The sequence below is a fragment of the Drosophila innubila genome, chromosome X, assembly GCF_004354385.1.
Source record: "Drosophila innubila isolate TH190305 chromosome X, UK_Dinn_1.0, whole genome shotgun sequence".
Lineage (NCBI taxonomy): Eukaryota > Metazoa > Arthropoda > Insecta > Diptera > Drosophilidae > Drosophila > Drosophila innubila.
This window is the reverse complement of record NC_047626.1, coordinates 29448330-29462723: the sequence shown is the minus strand read 5'-3', so window position 1 is coordinate 29462723 and position 14394 is coordinate 29448330. Positions and strand designations below refer to the sequence as shown.

Here is a 14394-nt window from a genome sequence, read left to right as displayed (position 1 = left end):
CAAGTTGTTAATTAACTCAAAAAAAAAAAAAGGAAAAATTCTCCATAGTGTACCGCATTGAATTAATTTTAGCCCGAAATCCCGGATTTTTTTTCAGTGTAGAATGACAAATAGCTAGAGCTCGACAAAGGAGCCTAAAATATTTGTGGAGAGTCTTTTTGGAATATTTGGAATTTAAGTAACTAGTTATTAGAGTTTATTATAAAAACTAAATGATGTAAAAACGTATAATAAACTCGTGCGATTTAGTGATATCCTGGTAACTGATCTGACTGACTGACAATCAATGTAGAGCAGGGCATCCAGTGTCCGACTCTGCCGACTCTGTATACTCGACAATGAGCAAAGGGAAGCTGTGCTGCGATTGGCCAACTCAATGTGCACCTACACATTGGCGCATGCATATGAACGAGCATACTCATATACACACGCACACAAACAGAGGCTAAATTTGGATACTGATGCGGCTGCCGGTCGTGATCGTCTCAAGTGGCACGGTGATTGGTGGCTGCAGCAACAGCAGCAGCAGCATCAGCATCCCAGACCAGTGAGCATCCATTGGATGTGCGACCGATGCGCCGTACTCATTCCGCAGTCAAGCTCTTGACGATACGGATGCGAGCGCGTGTACACGTACAGCAGGAGTAGCAGCAACAACGGCAACTGGTGGATTTTCAATTCTAATTCGATTTCGGATCAATTGCGGTATCGCGGTATCACGGATCGCAGATCGCAGATCACAGATCACAGATCACTAATCGACATAATCAGTTCGCACTTGGTCGAAAAGTGACAAGTGAGACACCTCAACGCTTTAAATTCGCAAGTGCAACAACAACAACAACAGAAACACCAACATCAACAGCAGAAGCAGCAGCAGCAACAACAAAAACAATTAAGCGTTCAACCGACGAGTGTATCATTCAATCAATCGTTCGTTCAATCAATTTGGATTAGTGCAGAGTGTCAATAAGAAACTGGCACTCAACGCGATCGAACCATAAAACGCCACACTTTTAAAAATTATACGGAAAACCGAAAAAAAAATATCAAATAAAAAATCTAAATATCGGAAGATCGGTAAAAAATATTTGAAAATTGCGTCGAGGTGTTGAATCGATTGCAATCTTTAGTCTCCTTTTTTTTATTTAGTTAGTTGTTCTGATCGACACTCTGACAACTTGATCGGCAGCTTCGATTTTTCAACACTTTCGCGGGCCTCATTTGAATTTTGTTTATGCATATATCCGAATCGCCTGCGCCCGTTTGTTGATATCCCAATTTTTTGCAGTGCTTGTGCTTGTGTGTGTGTGTGTGTTTGCAATAATCAAATTTGATAACTGCGCGAAAAACTTTTCAAATCAAAACAAATCAAGTACTGAATACCAAATCAAAAGCATGTAAATGATTCAATAATCTTTCGACATTGTTGTTGTTATTTTTTTTTTCTGTTTTTGTTTTTGAAAATAAATACCTGTATATTGTCGTGTTCTGTTTCTGATTTCGGAAATACTCGCCTATATTCCACTCGCTCTGATCAACAATCGTCAAAGGGCAATACCTTGTAGGCCGCACGAATGACACACATGATGGGACCCACGGAATGTGCAGGTGCCATGGTGGCCACAATGCCATTCCTGGACAATGGACTTAACAGCAATTTGGCGGATTATGGATGCTATGCAAATGATTATTGGACATCGCCCTATACAACTGGCGGACTTAGTCCCATGAAACAGATTGAAGGTGAGTCAAGATCCTAAGATAGATATTTTTAAACTGATATTTCATATATCTTCATAGGTTTATATAATATTAACATAAGTTCGTATGAACTTATTAAATGGCTTTTTCATAAAAATAAAAAATTTTTTAAGAAATAAAAATTAACAATTTTTATTTATCGAGAAATTGGTAATATTTCCCATAGGTTTTCGATTACACTAGGCAACAAATTTGGACGTTTTTCTTCTGAATTTAACCAAACCCACTTTTTTGGATAGATATGGGGCTCCAAACGATAAAAAACATTTTTTTTTCTATGGCAGAGTTTTTTTTTAGAATTTTTTAAAATTTCGCTTTTATTTCGAGCCGTTTTTTAGAGGTACGCCCACTTTTGTCATCATTACTCGAGAATGGCAAAGCCGATTCTTTACATTTCCTAAAAGCTAATGAATATATCTGTAATTCATTCATACACAGTCTTTTTTATTATTGGAGATATCTCAATCAAACTCATGAATTTGGTATTTTTAATTGCCCTTTACATCCTTCCCAAATTTGTTAAAATATCTTTAAAAACAAAAAAGTTTTTCATACTAAAACTTGATTTTCGACCGATCGTTCCTATGACAGCTATGTGATATACGTGTAGTAATCCGATTTTAACCAAATGTGGTCAAATTGTGTAAGACAGCAGCAAATTGATTTCCTGTAAGCTTGGTTAGGATATCTCAAAGCACACAAAAAATGTTCATACTAAAGGTCATGCCGCTCGACAAGGAAGTCATAAAAATCAAGAAATACATACATAGATATAAAATTTTATTATATCGCCGTTACTCCATAGATTTAAATGAGTTTATTTTTCGAGTTTTCCTTGAAAAAAAAAAGCTTAAAAAAACAACATTTTCTTAATTCAAAAATTAATAGCTCTTAAACTACTGAATTAAATCTAAGACTGTGTATGGATGAATTGCAGATATACTCATTAGCTTTTAGGAAAAGTATAGCTTTTGAAAATCGCTTTTGGCATTCTAGAGAACCGATGACAAAAGTGGGAGAATCTCAAAAAAACGACAAGAAAAAAAGGCCAAATATTAAAAAATTAAAAAAAAAAACTGTTTTTCATTTCATATTTGGGCTGTTGCCCAGTTTTATCCAAACTAATCTGCTAACAGATGTTTAATTAATATTAATTTTTAATTCCGATACTTTAACAACTTGATTTGCAACTAAGTAATTGTTTTTTTATACCCGTTACTTAACAGATAAGTAAAAGGGTATATTGTGTTCGTTGGAGTGTATGTAACAGGGAGAAGGAGGCATCTCCGACACTATAAAGTGTATATATTCTTGATCAGCATCAACAGCCGAGTCGATATATCCATGTGTGTTTGTCCGTATGTCCGTCCGTCTGTGTAAGCGCCTAGATCTCAGAGACTATAAGAGATAGAAATACCTAACTTTCACCCACAGACTCAAAATGCGTTGGAACAGGTCAAGTTTGTTTTAAATTTTTGACACGCCCTCTCCGCCCCTACAAATCGCAAAACAGCGAACACATCCACAGTTTTTAAGATAATACAGTTTTTATGGTAATTAACGTTATCTATTAAACACGAAAAAAACCTCTACACGAGGTAAAAGTCTATTGACGAAAGCATATTCCAGCCCCAAAGTTTCTGATATCCAATTTTGTGACGAACAAAATAAAGTTGTCAGCTTTTTATAATTTGTGCACAGAAACCGAACAGCTGATTTTCTTTGGGTGAATATCAAATGTCTTAACAGTTTCTCATTTGGTCGTGGAAAGCCAAAAATCTGACACATTCAAATGTGAGCAAATGTGGCAAATGTGAGTGGTCGTGGAAATAGCCTATACGACTTGTTGTCTTAAGACTGAGAATCAGCTCAGAGACTGATACTTGTTGAAAGTTTTAATAGATCATCCATCCATCCATGAGTTAAACTTGCTGTTTAGAGTCCCATCTTTTGATTCTGTGATCTGGCACAGATTTGAAGAAAAAGCGATATAATAATAACGAAGAAAGCTTTTGACCGTAGCGTAAAACAAGAATATAAACAAAGAGGGCAATTAGCGCAAACTTCTGAAGATTCCCGAGTCCCATGCGATAAAATTTGGTTTGACATTTTTGTTTTTATTTTTATATGTAGTATGTTTTTATTTTTTTTTTGATGGTTGGGTTGGCGTGACAGAAAAACGATTATTTGTGCCAAACGCTAATTGATTTTAGAATTCATTCGTGAAGCGACTGCCGACAAAATCACAGCCGGGGCCAGAACAAAAATTGTCTCATTAAGCGACAATTGATGGCGGAGAAGAAATCGGCAGCAGCAACAGCAATCGGCAACAGCAATCGTCAGCAGCAACCGGCAACCAGCAAATGCAACAGCGGCAAGCAACAGTCGGCGACCTGTCATGGGTCATTGGCGGTGACTCCGACAGAGCTACAGGCAATTGGAATGCAACTTCAGCAGCAACAACAGCAACAACAACAAAAACTGATGGCACTTGCTGCATGCGGCAATTAATTGCAAAATTTGTACTTAACGCGAGGCGCCTGCTGCCTCATCTTCTTTCTCGCTCTCTCCTTTGCAACTCAAGGGCTGCCCTGAAACACTAAATTTAGCCGGCAACTCAATCAGCAGCAGTTGCACTGACGACTTTTATAATTGGATTGGCGTTGTTGTCGCTACTTTTATATGCCTCTCATTATAGTTGCCTGATCCAATTTGTTGTGCGTCTCCGTCTCCGTCTCCTTCTCCATCTTCGTCCTCATCCGCTTATCCATCCTCTGGCTTACGCCTGCGCAACCTTCCACTCATCCAAGTGTTTGATGTCTTCCTCGGTCACACTTTAAATCAAATAAATCAAAATATACCATTCAGAACATGAAAACTGTTGCCTAACACTCGACAGACTTCATTTGATTTATGTGCCTCGCTTTTCCGCTCATTTGCTGGCAAATTTTTGCACCACGCCGTACCTGAAATAGTCTGAAACGCATTCATATATCATAATTTATTTGTATTAAAGAAGACTAAGAGCTGATGTCACAAATTTTTAAAATATTCCCGTTTAGTTTTTGTTTGATAATATACATAACTAATTTTAGCATAGAAAATGCATTTTTAATCAAAGCCGCAAACTACCAAAAATATGGTAAAGGTTTTTTGTTCAATCTAATGCAACAAAAAAATTTTGATTGCTTAAATTTTTCTTGATTTTTAAAATCAATTAAATTATGTATTTTGCGAATTTTTATATATTTAAATAAATTCATTTGAAGATTTAAATATAACTTATTTTTACCAAATTCTCAAATTCGTGTAATAGAAAGTATAAAAACATAAAAATTATTTTATTTTCGAACCGAACCTTTTATTTAAGAATGTGGTTCGGCTTAGGTTAGGGTTCACGGGGTCAATAATTTAATTTATTTCTTCGAAAAGCGAGCTATATTCAACATATAAATAAAACTTTGCCATGAATTTATCGTTTTTGTATTCGTTTTTTTGTGTATCCAGCAACTTGAACGAAATCCACAGATTTATATCGATAATTGGCATATCGTAGTCTGTGTGGAGTGTGAGAGCACATGATGAGTGCACCAGGATTATATGCCTGTCATTTATTCCTGATGACGTCAGACGTAAACTTACGCAAAAAATTAAAAATAGGGATACCAAATTCCATCGCGAGTACAAAATTGCTTAAATAAAGCAGTGAAGGCACGACCATGCATTTTGCGGAAGGTCGAAAGCATTTGAATAATATTTCTGTGAAAAGTGCATGGAAAAGTGTTCCTGCAGAAAAAAAACAAATAAAATAAAATTATTGGCGCAAACAACACAATCACTTTATCGTCAGAGTTCCTTTTTTTCTTTTGTAATTTCAGTTGAAATTTTAAATTTGGCGCTGTTTACAAAGCACAGCTGATTTATCACACTGTTTACGTTATTTTCCACAAATTCATGAGATAAATAGCAATCTCCTGACAAGGATTTTTAGTATGCTGGAAACAGGCCTTAAAGTAATAATCTTTTACAATTACAATTTAATACAGGATTCAGCTTACTTGTTATATTATAATTTAATTCAATCAGACATAAAATATTATCTTTATGCGTATTATCTTTATCTGTCAAGAGAAAAGCGTATAATTTAATTTGAGAATAGGAAGTGAATACCACTGATTTTAGATTAATTATTTGTTGGATTAACCTGTTTGCATGTACTAAATCATTATCAAATCTGTGAACCCAAATCCGATCGTGCCTCTTTTACAGCATGCATTCAAACGGCGGGCAAGGATCGCAGTTCTTATAAGCCACTGGAACAGATCGATGCCAAGCTGGCGGACATCGATGCCCAGAGCACGGGCAGCAGCAGGAGCAGCCAGGGGAGTAGCACCGGAAACTGCCAGGAGCAGGCGTCTGCTGTTCCCGATTATACTGTCAGCAACAGCAACAACAACAGCAGCAATACCAGTAGCAATAACAACAGTAGCAACAACAGCAATGAATCAGCAGCAGCGGCAGCAACAACAACGACTGCCAAGAAATATAAAAACAGCCACAAAAAAGACAACAACAACAGCTCAACAAACAATACGTCACACAGCAGCAGCAACAGCAACAACAACAGCAACAAGAGCAGCAATAACAATAACAACAAAGGTGTAAGTGTCAAAACAATTTTGGGAAATAACAAAATTAAAAGAAAAATTTAAATCAATTCAATTTCGTTGAGTTTATTCTTAAATGAGCTTTTAATTACGAGTAAATTAGACAACTTTGCAAAATTTCGATTTCAAATGATCCATTAACTCGAAATGTGATGATATGTTATACTCTTCTCTTTTTTTTAATTTTCTTTAATAAAAAAAAATTTAAATTTACAACGTTTGTTGAACTTAAAACTCGCAGTACAAAACTGTGTGACGGTAAAATGTTTTTATTGTTAATAAATGTTGTGCATCTTTTCGACTTTCTTTCGAATCTTAACAAAGTGATTAAACAATAATCATAATCGCTTTATATTGTTATTCGAATATTATAGTTGAAATTGCGGTAATTAAATGTTTTTCAAGTATACAAAGACAGTTTTAGTAGATTTGTTGAATTATCCAATTAAAAAATTTAAGTAAAATATTTAAATCATTTATTTTAAATTTTTAATCATCAAATTTTTGTAGATCTTATTCTTACACGATCTTTGCCGAAATTCGAATATTTCAAAACCTAATGTATGTATAACGAATGTTTTAGTCGATTTTTTCGATTATCCAATTAAAAGCTTTTTTATTTTAAGCGATACATAGTTTAGGGTATTCCAAAAACGTAGTATCGTTGTATTTGTGTAAAAATACTGACCCAACAACAACAATTTGTACTGAAAATCTTTAAACAGCAATGACAGACCCAGAGCCCTGACTACGGAAAAGTATTGTGAAGTTACACAAAATGTAAAATTTAACAGGTGTTAATAACATAACATATTCGATATTCTATTCGATTTTTGGCATATTTGGTATTATTAGGGCTATGTTATGATACTAATGTTTTTTTAGGCATTAGCAGCTTTTGCTTAAAATGTCTGTCGCTTAGGGACCTAAAAATTTTTCTTAATTTAACTATTGCAATGCATATAGATAGCTATGGAGCTTTGTAAATTTACACAAATACTTAATTATGTGAGTACCCTAATTCATTTTTTGTTAGAATAAAATCCCTTAGTGCTCAGTCAAATCTAAGGCAGCAAAACAATAGATAAATAGTTCGGTAATCAAAAAAAAAAAAAAATAATAATACTTTTTTTTCAACTGTACTATAAAGCGGGCGTTTATACTTTGCCATTCACATTATTCGCATCGGTTTTCACATAAAGATGCCATCGGTTAGTTTCACATCAAATCTGGCAGCACTCTATCATTTCTGTATGCATTTTAGTGACTTGAGTTGACCGACGCAAAAGACCGAAGTAATAGGACGGGTTCTATTTAAAATGTTGTGTGCTCACACGACACCGACGGTTTTTTAGCAACGCTCGCTTAATTGCTTCAATTTAAAAGCTTATCTTTTATTAATAATTCTCTTTAATTTTTGGTAATCAGGAACCGGAGTCAGTGCATCCATCGTTAGCGCAGGCCATTGTGGTATTGGAGACAAAAGCACTATGGGATCAGTTTCATGCGCAGGGCACCGAGATGATAATTACGAAAACAGGTCGTCGAATGTTTCCCACGTTTCAGGTGCGCATCGGAGGTCTCGATCCCCATGCCACCTACATATGCATGATGGACTTTGTGCCAATGGATGATAAGCGATATCGCTATGCGTTTCACAAGTGCGTATATATATTGACTGGATAAGTGGTGTCATTCAGGCAAATGATCAATATTGTTGTTTGTGTTCTGCAGCTCCTGCTGGGTAGTGGCGGGCAAGGCGGATGCCATATCGCCGCCACGGATTCATGTGCATCCCGATTCGCCAGCAGCCGGCGCCAATTGGATGAAACAAATTGTGTCATTCGATAAGCTGAAGCTGACCAACAATCAGCTGGATGAGAACGGCCATGTGAGTAAGAGCAATCCGGTCGAAGGGGCCATAAATTCGATGCTTTTGCTTTGTTTATGCCGGGTATCAAATCAAAACATTTGGTCACCGCCCGCGTCAAAAGTATTTTATTTATTGTATTTGAAAAGCGCTAAACAAAAGTCGGCAGGCATTATTCGAATAGGATTCAACATACATACATACTTATGGGCACATGTGTACTATTTGCCCCACTTCAATTCTTTTGTGATTCACAGATCATATTGAACTCCATGCATCGCTACCAGCCGCGCTTCCACTTGGTCTACTTGCCGCCAAAGAACGCCTCTCTGGATGAGAACGAGCATTCGAGTCACTTTCGCACGTTTATATTCCCGGAGACCAGTTTTACGGCCGTAACAGCGTACCAGAATCAGCGAGTAAGTATACATGCCCGGGCGGGGATAAAGATACAGATACAGATACTGTTACGGATACGGAGAAGGAGAGGGAGACGGGACACTTGACCCACTTGTCATCGGAACCACTTGTAAACGACAAGCGCCAACGCTTTTCAATTTTCAAATTTACATTCCGAAACATTTGGTCGTCAAGACGTTGCCTTTGGCTCCCCCCTCCCCCTACAGTGTCCATATGCATGCACACATATCGTATATACACACATACATACTATGTATAGATACATATCATTTTTTTACAAAACTTTGCCTGCGATTTTATGCCAATTTGGCCTCATTGTTTGTTTTCTATTTCTTTTACACTTTTATTATTATTATTATTTTACTATACAAAATCGCAAAATTGAGGTAAGCAATGGAATTCTCTCTTGAGAACAAAGGAACTTTAAAGGAATAATGTTAATCGATTGATAGATACACAAACACTTTTATTAATCAAAAATATTAAATTTTAATTATATCTTAATTATTGTTATAAAATTCTAATATTTGTAATCTTTAAGCTTGCAGCCAAAATTGATTTTTCAGTAATCATTTTTAATTGTTTGTATAAGTAGAACAGTATCTGACTTTATTACTTTATTATCGGTTTCTTTTAGTAGTGCGACATTTGATCGATCGTTTCTATTTTGACTCTTTAATTTAAATAGAACAAAGCTCATAAACTATCTTAATCTAATATCTGTCATTCGAAGGAATAAAGCTGTTTATCTCTTTACATCTTCGCTGATGATCGCAAGTGCGTGAAATCTCAAACTTATAGTAAACAGAGTTTAGTACGACAAAGTAAATATAATAAGCTATTGGGTAATTAAATAGATAATCAATTTTATATTTAATTTCAAAAGCGTGTAACGTCACGTCACGGTATTATTATTATTATTTTTTTTTTTGGCATTTCCATAGAAAACTCCATGCAGGTAAAATATCTTAAAATTGATAAAAAAAAAAAATTCGAATCTTGCAAAAAATTTTTTTAGAAACATAATAAAGTTTCTTAGTTAAATTTTATTTTATATTTTATATATTTTTATACATATTTATATAGATGTATATATATTTAAAATTTATATTTAAAATTTTGGTTTTGATTATTTTTGACCGTTTTCTTAAATTTGTCTTCCAAAATGGAGAGAATGTAGTAAACTAATTAACATGCAAAGGAAACACTTTAAACCTGACCTAATACATCATTTCGCTATAAAATTCAAGAAAAATTGATGTTACGTTACGTCATGTAACGAAACGTGTCAAACTAAGGCTAATTAAAATTAAGTGGAAAGAGATTTTTAAACTCAAAAACATGGAAAATTAACTTACACTATCTAAAATGATATTAAAAAAAGTTGTATGCAAAAAGTCTTGCCGATTTCGCAGAGTTTTGCGTTTTTCAATCCCAACTCAAAACCAGTTACCATTTTGTAACGTAACGTCGTCGCATATTTTAGCTTTTTATCTTCTAATCGGAAAGGTCGATTGTTTTCACCTTTTTTAGTAAATATAGTCCAACCGAATCGCTACTCAGATATATGGACGTTTCTTAAAATTTTTGCCGTTTTCATGTTTTTTTGTCACATTCTGCAGTACGAATGTAACGTAATGGGGCTGTGGAAATGCCCATATGTATAATTATTTTATTGAAACCATAGTCCTATTTAATTACCTTTTATACCTTACATTTCTAAAAAAAAATTAGGATATATAGGAATAAATAAAGTCTGATCGCGATAACTGAACTCTACATTTTCATTCTATGAACTACATTGAAAATTTGTAATACCCGCGTGTCGCTAGAGTAGAATTCATAATTTTCCGAGTGGTAGACAGCAAAAGCAACAGGAGCAACAACAACACGAAGACCAACAAAATGAAAATTCTTTGGCATTTTATTTTTAGCGGCATTTTTTTTGAAAGTATTTAAATAATTTATGCGCTCAACGTGGGTGTTAACACTTTTCGTTCAACAATTTATTGCAAATAATTTAATTCTCTATGTGTATGTGTGAGTGTTGGAGCGTGTGTGTCTACATCTACATAGTTTTCTGTTGTTTTTTAATGCTTTGTAAACATTTTCTAATTTGTTGCATTTCTAACTAAAAATAATAATAGAAAATCTAGTTAAAGCGCCAACAAATGAATATTATTAAAAAAATATATATATAATTGAGGCCAAATCATTTAAAAATACACTTTATTTATAAATGTTATTTGTATTACAGGTAACACAACTGAAAATATCTAGCAATCCTTTTGCGAAAGGATTTCGAGATGATGGCACCAACGATGTGTAAGTAGGCCAAATAAGTATATATTTGTTAAATCGCTTTCAAAAAAACACTTAACAGAAGCAGATCTTGAAAATGTAACTGAAGAGCGAGTGGTATCTTTTAGTCGACCACTTACTCTATTCTCTATCTTGTTTAGAGGAGCATTCAAAATGTACCTAACGGTAGCATATTGAGGCTTAAACAACAAATAAATTTACCAACAAATCTTTTGTAAGCCTCAAAAATTATGACATGAAATTTGAAAAAAAAAATAATAGATCCAACCATTAACACTAGGCAACAGCCAAAAAAATACACGAACCAAACCCACTTTTTTTAATGGATATTGGGCCCCAAATGACGAAAAACATTCTTTTTTCATTGTAATAGCCAAAGAGTTCAAATTTGTTGCCTAGTGTAATTTGTTAAAGAAACGCATTCTGGCAACTTGGACATGGCATCAACTGCAGTATTAATCAAAGGCAAAGAAAACCAAGGTATGGTTTTAAAAGTCGATTGATACATATAATGCCCAATGGTTGTCGCGTAATCATTTTGAAATAAAACATCAGAACCGTGATTGTTTTTAGTATTTTTTTTTTTTTTCATTAGATAATTTGTTATGAAATTGACCCAGTTGGAGCAGCTCGCATTTGAAATGTTATCAGAACCCAGAGGCAGCCAAGAGGCTCACTAGACAGCCCGTCGACCGCTTAGGCTGTTAAAGGCATTCCGGGAATTGCCGACGCGTCGCGTCTACAAAAATAAAACACATGCAACAATAACTCAAAACGAGTGAGTGGAGCATAAGCATCTCTGGCTGGCTGTGATGGGGCAGCTGACAGATGTGCCTGCCATAAACAATTTGGGTCTTTGGCTTTGGCTTTTGTATTTCAAATTTGGGAGGGTCGATTGTAAACAAATCAGCAGAGAAGCGAATGCAAACTTAAATATTTATCGGAAGCAATTTCAATTTTACAATTTAAATTTTTTATTTTAATTGCAGCACCAGCAGCAGCCTGGGCATGTCTAGCATGAGCCATGAGAGTCAAGCACGCATGAAGCAACAGCAGCAACAACAACAACAACAACAGCAGCAGCAGCAGCAGCAACAACAACAAATGCAGCAGCAACAGCTTAAACCAAAGGACAGAACGCCGCCCAACAGCTTCAGTCTGAGCTGCACAGAACTTGTTGAGCAAGCGACAGCAGCAACGGCGACAACGACAATACCAGCAACTGCAACAGCAACAACACAATTGCCCATGCAGCTGCCAGCAACGCCCTCAAGTAGCTCAACGTCGGGCAACTCGCCGGATCTGTTGGGCTATCAGTTGGAGGCATCGTCGTTGCAACAGCAACAGTTGCACCAACACCACTTGCAGCAGCAACAATTGGCGCCACAGCAACTGCATCAGCAACAACATCCGCAGCAACAACAACAGCAGCAGCAGCAACAACAGCAACAACATCCGCAACAACAACAACAGCAACAAAACCTACATCAAATGTCCAGCAATTATCAGATATCAGGCAGTTATCATCATCCCTATCAGCACCAGCACACGGCAACGCCGCTGACACCGCTCTCGGCCAGCTCCGCTTCACCGCCAGCAGCGGGTGCTGCTGCTGCCGCTGCTGCCACTCAGGTGATGGCGGCGGCCAACATCTACTCCAGCATCGCCCAGCCGTATGCGGCAGAGCAGAGTAACTTTGGGGCCATCTATCATCACAACGCAGCGGCGCATTATCACAGCCATGGCAGCCCCTATGGCAGCCCCTACGACAAGCTCAAGGTCACCACGGGTCACATGCGACAGGCGGCGGCTGCATATGGCATGAGTAGCTATCAGAGCTTCTATGGATCCGCGGCGGCAGCGCATCAAATGATGCGACCCAATAGCTACATCGATTTGGGTCCGCGCTAATCATTAGTCCATCACCATCTAAAGTATTAAAGTCTGCCTGGGGCCTGAACTCAAGTATTACAAGTATTTTCAAGTCTATATTATACTCAACTCAACACAACACAACACAACTCAACTTAAATATATGTATTTTTTTTTCTAGTCTTAAGGGACAGATGTGTGTCTAGTTCTAAAGTGTGCCAAAAATGTGTCTTAATTGTATTAGTATGTAACTAATTTTTTTGTAACCAATTTTTTTTTAACGTCGTATGTACTGGCATTGTCTTTTAATCGTTATTAAAAATATAGATTTAGTAAATTTATTCTATCCCGTTTGTATCTCTCATTTACTGTGTCAACTTGACCGTTGCAGCACTGCAACACTGCTAGACCCTAACGCCTAAACACAAAAAGTATTGCACATCTGCAAAGATAAAGTGCGAAATCGATAATTATCGATTTTTAGTTTATTTATCATGTTTTAGTGGGCCAAAAAACAAACAAAATATCTATTAAATTATGCTTATCAATTTTTAGAATAGCTTCCATTGTTTTTAAATTAAAGAGGATATCCTAAAAGCTTTTAAACGGCATTTTTATACATGCAGCCAATTAGAAAACCAAAGTAAAAAAAAATATAAGTAAAAAATACAACATTTTATTTCACAGAGCTGCAACGGAAGCGCTGTTCACCAAGGTGTAGAGCTGCAACGCTGCAATGGTCAAGTGAACCCATAATTGTTTTACTTATGTAAATAAATGCATTATGCATACATAATTAAGAACTCACATACATATGTACATTGAAATACTGCAACAGTTTCAACAATAAAAGCAAAAACATAAATTAACAAAACTAAACGTGATTTTCTTAGTTTACGGTTAAATACGAGCAGGCAAATAAAATGGCTGCCAGCAGCCTGCAATTGGCTCTTCCTTTGTTTATGTTTATGCTCGTCAGCCTCCACTATCTCCGTCTCTCTCTTTCTTATCTCACTATCTCTTCCTCTCGTATAAACAAAAAGTGCCATTGATTTAATTGAGAAACACCAACGAAAGAGTGTGTTCACACATGCACATCGGCGAAATAGACACACAAACACACACACACTCACACACCTGAGCATCAGTGTGCGCATTGGAATCAATTCGTTTCGTTTGTTGTTTTCACGCTTATCTTCGTGCTCTCCAGCTCCCCATTCCTCACTACAGTTCCCCACTCTGATAAGCGCATTACAAGCTGCGCCCGTTGACAGATAAAAGCAGATAACTCGTCATATCTAGAAACTAAAAGATCAAAGTATCTAGAAAAATTATTCCGATTACACTACAACACAATACTAAATTTAGCCGTAACGCCAGCATTTTCCTATGGTCCATGGTCTATGCAAACTGGTCTCTCAGTCTCTCGATATTCGTACGCATTCAAAGTAAAAAAGAAAAAAACATATGCCAAAACAT

The 14394-nt window shown here is 36.1% G+C and overlaps 1 protein-coding gene across 1 annotated transcript; it reads left to right on the top strand.

Annotated features, from left to right (window-relative positions):
- Window positions 1–211: 211 nt before the first annotated feature.
- LOC117793883 (T-box transcription factor TBX1) lies at window positions 212–13754 on the top strand. The gene is made up of 8 exons (XM_034634318.1): window positions 212–1746; window positions 6034–6358; window positions 6392–6425; window positions 7860–8092; window positions 8166–8322; window positions 8559–8720; window positions 10979–11046; window positions 12033–13754. Exons 1-8 carry the CDS (start codon window positions 1578–1580, stop codon window positions 12952–12954), a joined length of 2070 nt encoding a protein of 689 aa, XP_034490209.1. The 5' UTR covers window positions 212–1577; the 3' UTR covers window positions 12955–13754.
- The last annotated feature ends 640 nt before the right edge of the window (window positions 13755–14394 follow it).